General features: G+C 53.5%; 1 protein-coding gene across 2 annotated transcripts in view; it reads left to right on the forward strand.

Annotated features, from left to right (window-relative positions):
- The window catches only part of INPP5A (inositol polyphosphate-5-phosphatase A), a 154,156-nt gene that overhangs the window by 45,743 nt on the left and 91,818 nt on the right, over nucleotides 1–16,595 (forward strand). For both annotated transcript variants that reach the window (XM_066239550.1, XM_066239551.1), the window contains exons 2-3: nucleotides 3,537–3,578; nucleotides 14,798–14,898. In XM_066239550.1, coding sequence (XP_066095647.1) covers nucleotides 3,537–3,578; nucleotides 14,798–14,898 — 143 coding nt within the window. The remainder of the gene's footprint in view (nucleotides 1–3,536; nucleotides 3,579–14,797; nucleotides 14,899–16,595) is intronic.

The following is a 16,595-nucleotide window of genomic DNA, read 5'->3' on the forward strand; positions in this document are numbered from 1 at the left end:
TGCAGGCTTGACTCCATGGTGGGCACTTGGAGGAAGTTAGAGTCCTGCCTATGACAGGAAGTCCCTATCAGTTCCTGGTCCATCAAAACTTTATCATACAGGCTGTGACTTTTATTGAAGAACTTGCCAGATTTTTTATTTTATTTATTCATTCTCTAATATTCTTCCTTCCTTTTGTAAATCCAAAATTTTGACTTATATCATTTTCCTTGTCTCTGAAGGCAATTTTAAAACATGATTTTTAGAGCAGAGCCCAGCACATAGTCCACTTTGGGCTAAAATGAGAGTATTTTGCTAAGATCTAGTTTGTGTGTTTATCTTGTATTCTTACTTTAGTGGCTTTAAAAATAACTCTGCACTAACCAAACATGGACTGCAGCTCTGAGGAGGCTGGCATCCGGCATCCATGTGTCCCCGGACCTTGCCCAGAGCTGCTCCTGGGCGGGCCTGCCATGTTGTCATGTCAGCACGGAGCCTGTGTACTTGAAATGTGGCCAGTGTGACCCCACGGCATTGCAACCCCACCGCCCGGCTGGACAGGCGCTGAGTGAGAGGGTGCTGTGCTGGACAGGTCTAGCTTTATAGAGATTGGGTGTGTGCATGTAAAGAAACCATTTTGGGTTTGTTCTTGGCAGGAGAGCATGCCTGTGCACGTGCTGTGTGTGTACTGTGCCTATGCGTGTGCTGGGTGTGTGTTATATGTATGCTGTGTGTGTGCTGTGTGTTCTGTGAGTGTGTGCGAATACATGTGTGTGATGTGCATGTGTGCTGTGCATTTGCTGGGCTTGTGCGTGTGTGCACTGTGCGCGCGCATGCTGTGCATGTGCTGTGCCTATGTGTGTGCTGTGTGTGAAGGTGTACGTGTGTATGTACGCACAGGCTTGTCCTTTACTGTGTCAGGATCTGTTTTCTGGGAGTTTGGAGCCATCGCTGACACAGCTTATCAGCGTTCCTATGGGTCTCTCTGGAGTTTCTCTCTGGAGTTTCTCTCTGGAGTTTCCCCTTTCTCCACAGTGTCTGGGGTGGTGTCAGGTATGCTTCTGCATGGTTCTGTCTGTGTGGGCTGGTCCAGAACAGGGACCAGAGGGCATGTGTCCTGATTCACCTCTCTGAGGGCATGGTGGCTTGTTGAACTCCTTACATTTAGTGAAATCGAATTTGAGGCAAACATTAGGGTATCAGACTAAGCTCAATTGTGATTTTCAAGGAATTATATCTTTCCTGCATCTTCAGGGAAGCACTAGGGAGTCAGATGAGAGGACCGTGTGTGGGCAGGGATAGCTTCATGTGCAGAGTTTAGAAACTGACACCAGCACCTGCAGCCTTGTGCCCTCCAACCGTGTTCTCGTCTCTGTTCTCCGTGCCTTTGGCACGTGTGGGAGCGTGGTGCGCACAGGGACGCCGGCCACGCAACTCACCACTTTCAGTGTCTCCGTTGGGTTGAGCCTATGGGACCTCCCTTTCTTATCACTGGGCTTGAAACTTTTATTTTTCATATTTTAATAAAGTTGGAGTACAGTGCAGAAGTGTACACAGCATGAGCTCCCTGCTGCTGAGCACAGCCCGGTGCCGTCCCTGTGGTCTGGTTGCCTGGTGGAGGGCTGAGACGGTGGGATTGGCAACAGGGAGCACATGGGGCTGTGGTTTCAGTGTGGCCACAGGTTGTGTGACCACCCCCACAGCCAAGTCTAGAACATTCCACCATGCCCCTCCCCCGTCAACCCTGTACCCATTAGCACTCACTCCCGTCCCCCACCCTCCTGGCAGCAGCCTGACTTCTGTCCCCAGGGCTGTGCCTGTTCTGTACGCCCATCAGTGGTGCCACAAGACCCTTCTGCATCTGACTCCTGTCACTCACCTCACGCCTCTGTGGCCTGTCTGTGTCGTGGTGAGTGTGCTTTCTGCAGCTGAGTAATGTGTGTTTGTGCTACAGGCCCGTTAATTTACCATCCATCACGGGGGGCGCTGGCCATGGTGACAAATGATGTGGATGCCGTCTGTCTGTTTCTGTGTGGACACAGCTTCCACTTCTGTTGGGCATGGACCTAGGAGTGGGGTTGTAGGGCCATGTGGTGACTCCGTGTTCAGCATTTTAAGGGCCTGCCGGACTGTATGCACAGCGACCTCAGCGCTGACACGTTGGTGTTCCCACCAGGGGTTCCTGATTTCTGCCATCCCGGTGGTGTGGGCTGGCCCCTACTGTGGTTTGCATCTGTGTTTCCCAGTGGCTGATATGTCCGACATCTTTTCATGTGCTGTTGGTCACTGTGTTTAAGCCCTCTGCCCAGTCTTAACTGGTTGCTGTCTGTCTGTGGCACCGTCTTCTCTGTCCCCCTGGGAGGGTGACGGTGGAGGCCGCAGTGCCCTTCTCATGTGTGTGGGAAGTAGGCCTGTGGGGTGCTCAGCTGCCCTGCCCCTGGCTGGGCCCTGGCCACTATATCTGACCGGTCCTCAGAGTGTCTTTGGCTTTCCTCTTCTGTGGTCGGCAGGGTCTTGTCCCACAGCTGGGCTTCTCCCTCCTTCATTAACTTATGGCTGACTTTCTAGAGGTCAGTCCTGCTTCTTTTTGGGACACTTGGAAACATCAGCTGGCTGTTGGCAGTGCCTGCCTGTGTGAGCGGCCTGGTGACACTGTTGCATCTTGGGTGGTGTGTTTGGGCCCAGTTGTAGTCAGCCTGGACCTGGGGCTGTACGTCTGCAGCCTCAGCTGGGGGCTCTCCTGGGTCAGGGACCTAGGACAGGGTAGGGCCTCAGTTCCCAGGGTGGTGGGTATTTGGTGTATTTTTGAATTGTAGTAAAAGTGCACATACAGATTTGTCACCTTCACCATGTGAGTGTGCAGTTCCGTGGCGATGATGTCACACTGTTGAACAGCAGGACTCTAGGAGCTCACCCTGCAGATCTGAAACTGCACCCACTGACCATATCTCTCAGCCGCGTTGCAAACCTAGCTTTGCCCGAGTACTTCATGTCACACCAGGGCTGTGGGTTTTCCCCGGCCCATGGCCAGCTTCAGATGGTTGTGCGCCTTGCTCACCAGCAAGCCCAGTTGTCCAGGTCCCCGTAGCAGAGCTGACAGGGCCACACAGGCCAGGAGGGGGCAGGTGAGAGTGAGTCTGGTGATTAGGACCCCCAGGATGGGGCAGTGTCTCGATTCTTGTAGACTCGTACTCCATGCCCGCTGGTGCCAGCAGCATCCGGAAGCTGGGCCTGGCGCTCAGTGCTGTGGGTCCGCCCAGCTTCTTGGGGCCATCTGCTGTGGGAAGCCCCTTAATGATTCCTGGGCACAGGGCAGGACACTGGGCTCTGCAGTGCTTGCCCTTTGCCAGGTGGGTTTGGCTCTGGGAAAACCTGCAAATTGGGACTCTCCCTGTGTGTAGTGTGTCCCCTATGTGGAATGTGGGGTCCCATGTGTGGGCGGGTCCCCACAAAGGGGCTGGAAGCAGCTGCGTCACTCATAGTAGTAGCCTCTGTTATGGCTGCTCAGGGCTGTGTCAGTCGCCTAACTCGCCTTTCTTTTTCTTCTTAACTTACAGCCAGAAAACCTGCAGAAGAACTGGCTGCGGGAGTTCTATCAGGTGAGAAGTGCTGACAGCTGCTCCTCAGGACGGACTGCCTGTGCGATAAGTATTGCACTTCATGGAGGCCGGATTTGTCTGCGTGTGGGCTCGGCTGTCCCGGCACCGACCAGGACGGGTCGCATCTCTGCCTCACTCAGCCGAGCCTCCTTAGAGGCCCCTTTCCAGCCCCTCTCCCTGGCCAGGATTGGGGGAACTGGGAGGGGTCTCCTCATTATTGGAGGGGGCAGGGTGCTAAAAGCTTGTGGGGACATTAGGATGCCTTTTGAGCGGTTCTGAGATTGCAGTGTGACAAGACTGTGCAGAGGGGCCACCGGGAGGTCCGGGCAGGAAATGTGGGAGACCCTGGGGAGATGCTGTGAGGACGGGGCCGGCAGTCTGTGGGGAGCTCTGCTCTGGAGGTCTGGGTGCCGCTGTGGAACGGCAGACAGACACGGGCTCTGTTCCTGGGGATGTTGGTGACGGACACAACCAAGGGCACTCAGTCTCCCTCCCACCAGCAGCCACGTGGGCCCTTAGTGGGGTGTGTGCATGGGTGAGCATGCTGGACCCGGGGGGACCTTCCAGAGGCCACTCTGAGGAGGGCACACGAGCCGAGACCTGGAGGACCTGGCGGCTGGGAAGGAGTCCAGCTCGGCTGGGGCAGCAGGATGGCTTGGCCGCCCACACCAACTGTGCCCGTGAGCCCTCCTCCCGTGTCTGCTGCCCAGAGTTAGTACCTCTCCCCGCAGAGGGCAGCTCCCTGCCACGGACTCCTCTGAGGAGCTTGACCCCCAGTGGGTGGTATTTGCTGAGGCCTTGGGAAGGTCGTGCGGTTTTGAAACCCATGGTGGGTTTTATGCCTTGGTGAAAAAAGGAAGAGACCACAGCTTGGGAGGTGCCAGGTGTGGGGGTCCAGCAGTGAAAGGGACAAACACCCCAGCCCTTGTGGGTGTCTGTGACACTGCAGAGAGACATGTGGAACCTCCCCAGGCTGGCTCAGGGTTGGCCTGGGGAGGAAGTGACCACCTGGGGGCTGGGCTGCGGGTGCGTGGGTGTCAGGAGGCTCTTGAGGAGGCACGTGGAGACCTGCAGCTCAGACAGGAGCAGCCTCCCTGCCTGTGGTCAGCTCTGCCTTAGTTCTTCCCAGTGTGGGCAGGGTCGCCAGGGACACCTCTCCTTTTCCAAGACGGTGAACGGCGCGTGTGTCTCCAGGCAGGAGCAGGGTCCCGAACGCCTGGGCGTGTGCCCCGTGCATCGGCCCTGCGCGCAGTTCCTTGTTGAATGACACTCAGGAAATTGCACACAGCAGGAGAATAAATAAACCTCCCCCACCCCCACCCCGCCTCTGGTCTGATGTCCACACCCTCATGTCTAACTGTCCGTGTGGCTGCAGTTTGGCAACCTTCCTCAGCTGGTCACAGGTGCCTGTATTTTTACAGTCTACTCCTCTTGGGGGTAAACTAAGAAAACTTTCTATGTAAATTAATGTACACTATTCATTTTAATGGTGTCAGAGTTTTTTATTATATGTGGGCCATCATTTACATCAAATCAAATTAAATTAAAGTTGTTTTTTCTATTGATGAACCTTAGGTTGTTTAAGTTTATAGTAATGCTACAGATAAATTTTAAAATTGATATAATTTTGGCCTGCATACAAATGTAAAATGAGCAAGTGCTGAAGGCTTTTTTATTGAGATAATAAATTTTTATTATTTATGAATGAGAGGACCAGTAAGATGTTCTAAGTGGTTCAAATAGAGTCTCACATCAGCAATGCTGAAGTGAAATTGCTGCCTAGATGCGGAACTGGCCCACGGTTGCTGCATTCCCCCAGACACCCGTTCCTGTGGTCCAGGGGCATCTGTGTTACCATCGGCTTTTAGAATCCACAGAATTGTAAAACAGCTCAGACAAGTCGAGGTAGCGACACACAGTAGGTGAGCTAAACAGGACCATGACATTTTTTGCCCATTTAAAAGTTATAATTTTTTTTCTGGCAATTTAAAAAATACTGTGATGAGCAAATCTGCTTCCACTAATGTGGAGGAACAGGTAACCTACCCTCCTGCCTAAAAGAAATTAAAACCAGAAAACATCTGAAACAATGGTTTGCGAACATCGGGCCTCAGGCAGGACAGGGCAGCCACTGCCAAGAGAAGGGCCGGGGTCCGTGGCTTTGGGCCAGGAGGACTTCCAGGTGAGTGTCCAGCAAGGAACGGGAGCAGTTCTAGTGATGACGTCTCGTCACCCCCTCTGGGCAGCTGAGAGCAGAGAGGCAGGACTCAGGAGCCAGGTCAGACTCACCTGAGTGTCACTGGAGGGCTGTCCCCTGTGATCGCAGAGACTGGTGTCTGTCTTCGCTGATTTCTGCTCTTTAGTTCTTCCTTCCTTTTGGTTGCTTTGGGTTTAATTTGCTCTTTTACATCTGATTTCTGAAGGAGAAACAAAAACGGTCAATTTCAGAAATCCGACAATGGGCACCATCACTAAAAATCCTGCAACATTAAAAAGATAATAAGGGGAATATCGTGAACAATTTTATGTCAATTAATTTGAAAACTTATGTGAAAGGAACAGATTTTTGGAAAAACAAAGCAGCAAAGCTGAGTCAAGAAGAAGTGAATGGCCTCAGTAGTCCTCTATCCATTAGATTAAAATTCTGCCTGACTTCCCTACAGAGAACTCTCCAGGGTTTTACTAGCAAATTCTGTCAAACGTTTAAGCAAGAAACAACAATTCTATGGAAACCCTTAAAGAAGTTTAAAGTGTAAGTGCTGCTGCTCAAGTGACCCTGTGGCAGGACCTCGGCCAACCACAAAAGCAGGGATGCTGCAGACAGACAACATCAGAGTCCTCCCCAAAGTACCCACAAAATTCATAACACTTTAACAAATCAAATATGTGAAAGTATATGTCTTACACGTTTGTAAATGTGTGATAAAGCAGAAAAACAACAATATAGCAGAAGTTATTACATCATCCCAAGGGATGCAGGCAGGCCTGGCTTCACGTTCGTTCAGAACTTAGTAAGTGGGGTTCTTGGGCCACAGAGTGAAGACAGAAACCGCAGTCATCTCAGCAGTCGCAGAGAGAGCTCCGACGGAACCCTAACCGTCTGTGGTGAAGCCCAGCACCATGACTGGAAGGGGCTCCTCTAGTTTGTGTGGACCTTCTGCAGAAACCCAGGCATGGGAGACAGCGTGCGTGTCGCCTGAAGACCAGGAGCGGGCCAGGGTGTTGCTGCACCTCTCCCTCCACAGGGCACTGGCGGCCAGCGGCCCACGGGCGGGTGGGAAGGAGAAGGCAGGTGCTTTGGAAAGAAAGAAGGGAGGCTCTCGCAAGTGGCAGAAGGCTTGACCGCTCTTTAGAAAGGCCTGACGAGTCCGCGCAAAAGACCATGATGCGTATCAGTGACTTCACATAGTTTGCAACATGCAAGGTCAGTCTGAAAACATCTTTCTTATATTAGCTATGAACAATTGAAACATAAGAAATAGCGTCTCGAATAGCATTGCCACACTTAGGTGTGAATAGTGCAGTGTTCACACTGTATACTGAAAGCTGTGATCCACTGATGGGAGAAACGAGAGAAGAAGCTTGGTGGGGCGCCTGTGTCAGCACGTCACTCCCTCCGCAGACCTTCCGGCCAGAACTTCGCAGGGTCCAAGGAAGACTCCCGAAGCTTCCAATGTGTGGGGCATGAGAATAAACAAGACAGTTGTAAAGAAAGCTAGTAAACTTGAAGACCTCACACTTTATAATTTCAAGACTCACTGTAAGGCACCTGCATTCAAGACACTGCGCTTTTGGCAGAAGGACGGAGACATGGACCCTGGAGCAGAGATGGACCCACACACACCACCCAGCAACTGACGGGAGAAACAGTTCACTGGAGAAAGGGCAGTCTTTTAACCATTGGTGCTGGGACAGCTAGACATCCATATGCAAAATAAAAGCTTTTTTAAATACACCTTTCACCATTCACAAATGTTAAAATAGACTATACACCCAAATGTTAAAATTATAAAAGTTCTAGGAGAAAACAAGACAGAAAGCCTTGCGACCTTAGACTGGGTGAGGGCCTGAAACAGAGGCCCGCGGGCCCCTGCACACCGTCGCCAAGGGAGAGCACTGTTGGGTTAAGGTCACTTAGCCTACATCTGGGCTTGATGTCCCAGAGCCACAGGGTAAGTGCAGTGTGCCACACTCCACATCGCTGCCCCTCGTCCAGCCCTCCAGACCAGCATGAGCACTGGGTGCCCTCCCTGTGGGCCTGCTGCTCAGCCTCTGTGGTCAGCCTGCCAGCCTGGCCAGTGAGCCCAAGAAAACCTTAGCCCCTCTTTGGAGTAGACACCGGGCTGCACACCCTGAGCACACGGGCAGCATGCAGCCTGCTGGGAGGCCACAGAACTGTGCAGCATCACGTGTGCGTGTATGGAGGAGGCATGCTTGCTGCTCACATCACTGGCTGCTGCTGCTGCTGCCCTCATCAGTGGCTGCGTGTAGTGTGGACTCCAGGAGGGCATCCGACCGGGCCCACCCGGAGTTGCGCTCACACAGTGCAGCCCTGGAAAGAGGAGGGGGCAGCCTGGGTGTCCTGGAGGAGCCCCACCGGCCGCAGGCCCAGGGTGGCAGCCAGCCCTCGGCACATTGTCCTTGGAGCACAGCTGGTGAACAGCCATCTTTCCCTCTCGAGAGATTCCTTGTCCTTCTCTGCTCCTTATCTTGGGTGTCAGGCTCCACTGGGTTGTTTGGAGGATGTAATTCCTTTTTAGGTCACTCAGATACTCCTCTTTGGAGAAAGCCTAACAAGGCCTGGCCGTTTCTATTTTTAGCGCTGACTCTGGGCCAGCAAGGGGCTGGTGAGCGGGCTGCTGTGTGCTTCCTGGGCGCTCTGCCCGCCCCTGCTCAGCCACCTGCACGGCCTCAAGAGGGGGTTGCATTGTGTTTGACTGGTTGCTACATGTGTCTTTTTTGCTAAAATTTTTAATTCACTCTCTTCCAAAGTAGTCCTCTTTAGCGTTCCTATGAAAAAGCCCACATATTTTTATCAGTTGCTACTTTTCTCCCTAAAATTAGAAGCAGCTCCATTTTTTTGTAGAATTTTGGGCAAGCAGATGTGCCACTTTGGACAGGGACTTGCCTGTGGTCCCAGGTGAAGGTGTGCCAGCATCACTGTCGGGCCACATGTTAGCCACTGGGCCAGAGCAGGGCTGGGGGCCTGTGCTGGGTCCTCGCTTTGCTGCCGTGGGCCCTGCAGGGGTCTTTGTCCAGGGCCAGGCACTGTGATGGTGCGTCGCTGAGCATCGCCCCCACCTGCGTGCTCAGTGGCATCATGCCAGGAGCTGGAACTGGGCCTCGTGGGGGCGTTTGCACGATGGAAATGGGTTTTGCCCCAGTGAGCTGGCTGTCAAGACACTTACCAGCACACCACATTAAAGCAAGTTGAGTGGGTGCCGTCTCGCGGACCACTGAGAACACAGCTGTTCCAGGGCAGTGACCCTGGATGTTTCAGAGCTAGCACGGGGTTCCTGTGTCCAGCAGGTTGTTACAACACAAGTGTGCCCCTCGCCCTCCTTTTCTGAACCTAGCCCCAGCTCCGTCAGCCTCACTTCCCGGCCACGTGGTGTCTGCTGCCACCAGGGAGGCTCCCGCTGCCACACACAGCACCCCTAGCCTCACTCACTGGCAGAGGAATATCTCCTACTGTTGGCAAGAACTCCCCACAGCATGCCACTAAAATTATTACCTTCTCATGCGCGATTTTTAATTTCTCACCTTGTGCGGTAGTTAAATCTATTTTTAAATGAAGTCCCTAAGTTGTGTGTCTCAATCTGCCTTTGAGTGACGTGGCTGAGATGCCCAGGCATGGGGGACTTACGTCTGCTTGGGCACCTGCCCTCCCGAGAGCTGCAGGCAGCGAGGTTTTCCAGCTGAGCTCCAGGTGGGCACTAAGACAAGACCTCGGCGTCTCTGTCCCGCCTGGGTGGTGGGACGATGAGGTTACTGGTTTTGTTCCCACCGAGTTCAATAGTGAGCGTGTTTAGCTTGTTTTGTTATGACGAGTTCAAATATACTGCGAGAGGGTGGTACAGGGCACCCCGTGCCCATTGCCCGCCCAGGAGTTTCCACCTCACAGCAGTGGGTTCAGCCAGGCCCCCACCCAGCCTCCCACACCAGCACTCACAGCAGCAGCGGTGGCGTCGCACAGTGCCAGCACTCCCGTGTCTCGAGGAGAAGCTCAGACACAACCCTCAGAGTGTCAGGGTCACGACTGAGACCGACAGTCTCGCCCTGTCATTACGTGTCCAGGCCAGTGCAGCCCTCCCCAGTTCTCATCATGGTTTGTAGTGTGTGTATTGGAAAGAAGCGGTGTTTTGTTAGAAATTAACTTTCTCACAACTTGATGAGGTGTAACTGGAGCACAATCGACTTCACATGTTTAGAGAGTGCCATTGGGTGAGTTTATGGGCCCGTCTGCCCTGGGCAGCCTCACAGTCAGAACGGGTGTGCCCTGCGCCCTCATGGGGCCTTGTGCCCCTCACGCTGGCACCATGGGCTCGCTCTGTCCCGTGCTGTCCATCCTGTGCAGCGTCGGGTCAGACAGTGTCGGATCAGGCAGCGTCGGGTCAGGCAGCATCGGGTCAGACAGCGTCAGGCGCTTCTGGTCGTTTGCCTTCCCTAGATGACTTTGCGTCTCTGTGGTCAGTCCGCAGGGCTTGTTTACGGCTAGCCCTTTTTCAGAGAGAGGGACTTCAGGGTGCCCCACAGCTGGTATCTGGGCTTAAGTGCAGAGGGTATGCTGTGCCGTCTGTGTCTCGGCTGACAGTGTGCACACACATACATGAGTGTGTATGTGCATGCGTGTTTCTGTGTTCAGCCACACGCACGTATGGTGGTGCTGTCCTCCTGGTGGACTGTCATAGTCATTACGAAATGTTCTTTATCTTGGAGTTCTTCGTCTTTCACTGGCGTGGTCACTCCAGCCTTCCTGGCCTAACGGGCAAGCGGTGTCTTTTGTGTCCAGCACATCCATCTGTCCATCTTTCTGCTGGAAGTCCGTCTCTGACTGGCAGCCTGTGCTCAGTCTTGCGTGCTCTGTGCAGTCACTCCACCTTTGACCAGAGTGTTGAGACAGCACTGCCTGGTCCAGCAGAACGTCCCCTGATGGTAGGAATGTTCCGTTTCTAAGCTGCCCAGCACCACAGCCACTGGCCATGTGTGGCTCTTGACCACTTAAAATGTGACTAGTGCTGAATTTTAAACATGTATTTACTTTTAATTAATTTGCATAGCCACACGGCCCCGAGGCTGCCTGCCTGCACGGAGCAGCGAGACCAGTAGACCACCGGCTCTGTCTGGGCTGCTGCTCACAGTGCTCTCAGCTCACCGCGGGCTTTGTCCTTCCTGTGTTGCCCATTCCAGCTCCCTTTTTGGGTTATTTCATTTTTTTTTACATTCATTTTAATTTTTCTGTTGGCTTTTTGCCTTTAAAAAATATTTTTAAGTGATTGCTTTAGATTTATGATCTGTAGGTCTAAATGTTTTACTGCTTCGAGTTGACATCATATTGCTTCGTGTGCAATGTAGAAGCCTTGAAATCACATAGGTTTCTGTAGGGCTGCATATGATGTCTTGGTACGTTGAACCCCCAGTAGGCAGTACTAGGGTCAGCAAAGCACCCCACCCCTGGGCAAGCCCTGCCCGCTACCTGGTTTGAAATAAAATTTCAGTGGCGTGTGGCCACACCCACTCCTGCGGCATCCTCTGTGACTGCTTGTGGCCACCCTGGCAGAGAGGAGCTGCTGCCACGGAGATGCTGTGGCCACAAATCTCAGACCTGATGTGGCTCATGGGAAATGTTTGCCAGCCTCACTCTCGCAGATTCTTACAAAGGGCCGACGGAGATGGAATTCCTAGGTTTCTCTGTGTTGAAAACTGTTTTCTGTGGTTTGATATTTGAAGGACACTTGGCAGGATAGGTAATCCTTGGCCTGTGCTTCATTTCACTGGGTTCTTCCACTGCTGCCTTGGTTGACATGTTGGTTTTGACAAATCTGGTGCCAGTCTTTATAGATACAGATGTAGATACAGTGGTACCTTGAGATACGAATTTAATTAGTTCTGTAACCGAGCTCGTAAGTCAGTCAACTCGCATATCAAACTGCCGATGCTGGACCCGTGCGCCAACGCACCAGCTAGGGGCAGCTTCCCGAATCACAACTCGTATCTTGGAATTTCGCTTGGATCTCGAACAAAAATACAGACTGAGTCGCAGCTTATATCTTAAAAAATTCATATGTTGGTCTATTTGTATCTCAAGGTACCGCTGTATAGATATAGATATAGATATAGATATAGACACAGACACAGACATAGATGGAGGTACTTGAATGCTAACTGACTTTGTCCCTGGAGGCCTTGAGGACAGCGTCCTTGTCTTTGGACTCTGCGGTCTGACTGGGTCACGGCGGGGAGTTGCTTGTTCACTGGGTCGTTATTCCCAAGTGCCCAGTGAACACTGTCACTCTGTCAGCTCAGGTTTTTCCTATTTGGAAAGTTTTCTTGGATTATAATTTTAATTTCAGTTCTGGTCCCCTTTTGGTCTCTCTGCAGGGACCGTGATGATGCATGTTCTTTGCCCACCTCCACGGTCATGCCTTTCCCACTCTCTCATTGTCATTTTACTCCCTGGCTGGTTTTCCGGCTTCAGGGCCTGTTGTGAACTGTCCTCTCAACCAAGTCCCACATGTTGTGACTTCTTCCTTGTGATGATTTTGTGTCCATTCACTTCTTTCCGGGGGTCAGTCACATTTCTATTTTAGTTTTGCAATTTTTTGAAGTTTATTTTATTATTATTTTTTATTGATTGATTTTAGAGAGACGGGGGGGGGGGGGGGGAGAGCATTCATTTGTTGTCCCACTTCCTTGCAGGGTCCTAGCCTGCTTCCCACAGGTGCCCTGACCAGGGACTGAACCCACAGCCTTGTTGACTCAGGATGACATCCTAACCCACTGAGCTAACCGGCCAGGGCTGAGTTTTGCATTTCTGATTTTGGTTTGTTCCTATTTTCAAATGCTTGCATGCACTGCATTCTGTTCGTTCTATAGGCTTGGGATTCTGTCCCATTTCCTGATTCTTTTTCTGGTTGGGGCCTTTTCCTCAGTTTACATGTGAGAATTTTTTCTTGCTTTTTGTAGCAGTGTTGTAGGACTTGTATTCCCCTTCATTCATCTTAGTGGTGTTAGAGTATTGTGTGGCGTTCCTAGTTTAATAGCACCCTCTTCTGTCCATCCAGCCAAGTCCAGGTGTGTGAGGGGCTTGCGACTGTCTATCTTGGGAGTGACTGGAGTAGTTTCAGGTCCTCTGTCCTGCAGGTCCACACCCTTCCTGCTCTTCTCCACTATTCCTCGTTGCCCATGCTGCCTCTCCCTCTCATCCTTTCTCTTCCCCAGAGCAGTGGGGATGTGCTGATAGGCCTGGGGCTTTCCTGTGCTGTCAGACCCTGGCTTCTGGCCACCCCTCCGAGCTGGCCTCAGGGCCTCCTCCCCCGCATCTCCTGATGCCAGTGTTGCGGGTCTACAATGTGCCCATACAACTAGAAACATGTAGGGTCTGCATGGTCACTGCTGCTGGTTTCAAGGTTTTGTTTCTTCTGGTCTAGCCAGGGAGACCAGTGTCATGGTCCTTCACAGAGCGCCTCTGGCCTGCTAGCCTGTCTTGCGAGTCTGTCTCCACCCCCTGATCTTTGCTCTTCAGTGTCCCTCTTTTGCTTTCTGTGGGTTTATTTGCTGCCGTCTGTGCTGCAGCAGCTCTGGATGGGGGGGGGGTTGGCAAGCCAGTTGCTGCAGGGTCTGGAGACAAGCACCCTCTCAGCCTCCAAGAGTCCAGGGCTTCTGTGCATCTCCACCACGGCCCTCAGCCTCTGGCCCCCACAGCCCCCCCTTACCAGCCCTCCTGGCTCCCCAGTGTCCCCTCATCCTACTGCCACCTCATCACCCGGCAGTGGGACCCATCGGTGATGCACTGCCCTGTGCTCCCGGAGGGCAGGTAGTGTGCCTGTGCCCTGTGCTCCTGGAGGGCAGGTAGTGTGCCTGTGCCCTGTGCTCCCGGAGGGCAGGTAGTGTGCCTGTGCCCTGTGCTCCCAGAGGGCAGGTAGTGTGCCTTGTGCCCTGTGCTCCCGGAGGGCAGGTAGTGTGCCTTGTGCCCTGTGCTCCCGGAGAGCAGGTAGTGTGCCTTGTGCCCTGTGCTCCCGGAGGGCAGGTAGTGTGCCTGTGCCCTGTGCTCCTGGAGGGCAGGTAGTGTGCCTTGTGCCCTGTGCTCCCGGAGGGCAGGTAGTGTGCCTGTGCCCTGTGCTCCTGGAGGGCAGGTAGTGTGCCTTGTGCCCTGTGCTCCCGGAGGGCAGGTAGTGTGCCTTGTGCCCTGTGCTCCCGGAGAGCAGGTAGTGTGCCTTGTGCCCTGTGCTCCCGGAGGGCAGGTAGTGTGCCTGTGCCCTGTGCTCCTGGAGGGCAGGTAGTGTGCCTTGTGCCCTGTGCTCCCGGAGGGCAGGTAGTGTGCCTGTGCCCTGTGCTCCTGGAGGGCAGGTAGTGTGCCTTGTGCCCTGTGCTCCCGGAGGGCAGGTAGTGTGCCTTGTGCCCTGTGCTCCCGGAGGGCAGGTAGTGTGCCTGTGCCCTGTGCTCCTGGAGGGCAGGTAGTGTGCCTGTGCCCTGTGCCCTCTGTGGGCTCCCCGGGACTTCAGGGAAGAGGCTGGCTGTGTTCTTGTGACTGGCACCACTCAGCAGATGGGAGCGGATGCTCCAACCCCCACTCCCTGGCAGCATGGTGGTAACAGGTGACAGGGCAAGGTCACCAGACACCGGGACCAGGGCTTGGGGTCTGGCTGGGGGCTGGTTGTCAGAGGTAAGTGAAGGATGAAGCATGTCTTCAGGTCTCAAGGACAGCGCTGAGGTCTGACTCCGTGACCCTCTGTCTGGTCTCTGGGGAGAGTAGCCCCAGGGCTCAGAAGATGACTACCACTTAGGTAAAGATGGGACCCTCAACCTGCAGAGGTCGGGCCTGGGACCATCTGTCCGGTCAAAGCCCCTGTCTTCTGCTTTGGGTGCTGACTGTCCTGGAGGGGCCAGGTCTCTGAGGGGAGTGTATGTGCAGAGCTGATTCTAGAGCCGGGATTTAACACCGGACGTAACCAGAGCCTCAGGGACCCTCATCTCATGGCTGTCTGTGCTTCCTCCAGGTCGTCCACACTCACAAGCCGCACTTCATGGCCCTGCACTGCCAGGAGTTTGGGGGCAAGAACTACGAGGCCTCCATGGCTCACGTGGACAAGTTTGTCAAGTAAGTCCGGGGCTGTACATGCCCCTGCTTTTCCCGGGTGGGGTGTTGGGGTGCTTTCTTTACCACGTGGGCTGGACACGTGGTACAGCCTCATGTTGGTGAAGCCCTGTGGGTGAGCCACAGTTTTCCAAAGGGAAAAGGTGTGGCCCAGGTGTGTGATGGCATGACCCCTGGGAGGGTGGACCACGGGTGACAGTGATGCCTCGCCTTAGAGACTTCAGCCCTGGGTTCCAGGCAGAGGGTCCCATGGTGTGTGCCTGAGGCCACACCTGTGTGGTCTGATGGCTGTCAGCCTGCTGCTGCTGAGGATGGGCGGGCAGACGGACAGACAAGCCTGGTTATCATCTAGCAGCTCACAGCTGCGTCTCTCACAGTGGGATGGGGAAGCAGGGCCCTGGCTCTGCGTGGACTTGGAAGTGGGTGCGTGGGCACATGGGTGGAGGGCAGAAGCAGAGGGGCATGCGCTCGGTCCAACACGCTGAAAAACGGCACCAGTCCAACGGCTGTGGAGCGCCCATCATTTCTTCCGCTCTGCCTCTGGCCCACGTGTCCTCTCTGCCTTCAGGCACCACTGCGTCCACCCTTGTGTCCCTCCAGTGTGAAGTTGTCTACCTGCCCCCACCCTAACTCAGCACAGGGACTGCTTCCCCAGCAGTATGTGGAGAAGTGACACTTCCTGACTTCCAAGGCAGGTCACCCAGGGCTGCAGTGCAGGGCGGTGGGTCAGGTGTGGGGCTGCAGGGTCCCCAGGCTACAGGCACAGTCTCTGCACCCTTCTCACTGAGGACAGTTCCAGCTGCAGTCACCAGCCTCGGGCCTCCTGTTGAGGTCCCCAGCATTTGGATGAACACAAACCATCCATGTTTTCAGTTGTTAAATTATGGGGAAATTTGTTAAAGGGCAATTTAAAAAAATGCCAATTTTTCCCAAATAATCTATAATTTTAGGTAATTCTAATTAAAACATTTTCTTAACACTTTGAGAAACTCATGCTGAAGTTTCTGTGGCCGAGCAGAGGGTTGGGACTCCTGAGGCATCGCCTGCCGGCCCTGAGGGTTCCCCACCCACTGCCCCCAGGTGGTGGTGCGGAGCGGGTCACCGTGTCCCCTGCGGGAACAAGATCGTGTGCCTGCTTCCCATCTGGGTTCTCTCCCCACTCACAAGGCTGAATGAAGCTCAGGAAGCGTGCGACCAAAATGCGGGAGAAAATCGTCACAGCGTTCGGATAGAGGTAGAGTTCTTTAAAGCGGTGCAGCAAGTGAGGCCTGTGAAAGAAAAGATCGATACATTTCACCTTGCCCGAATTTGAAACTATTTATCATAGACACTTTCTAAACAAAGAAAAATTTAGCCACATTTGGGGAAAGATGTCTGCAGCACACTATACTGACAAAATCTAGTATTAAATACATAAGGAACTTCTGCGTGTTGATAAGAAAAAACCACCCATTGGAAAAGCAGGGCGTTTCACAGCAGAGAGAAGGTGCCAGTGAGCAGCAGGAGCCCACACGACTGCGAGCTCCACTCGTCCCTGCCATCCCGTGCTGTGGGCAGAGGTGTATCCAGGACACACATTGGCAGGATGTTGCTTTAAACAATGGTACCTGGACCATCTTCCTTCAGCCCGGGACTTGCCTTTTACCGTTAGCACCAGTCCCCTGGTGCTCTGCGAGAGAACGCTTTGTCTTCCATGTTTC

The sequence above is a fragment of the Saccopteryx bilineata genome, chromosome 7, assembly GCF_036850765.1.
Source record: "Saccopteryx bilineata isolate mSacBil1 chromosome 7, mSacBil1_pri_phased_curated, whole genome shotgun sequence".
NCBI lineage: Eukaryota > Metazoa > Chordata > Mammalia > Chiroptera > Emballonuridae > Saccopteryx > Saccopteryx bilineata.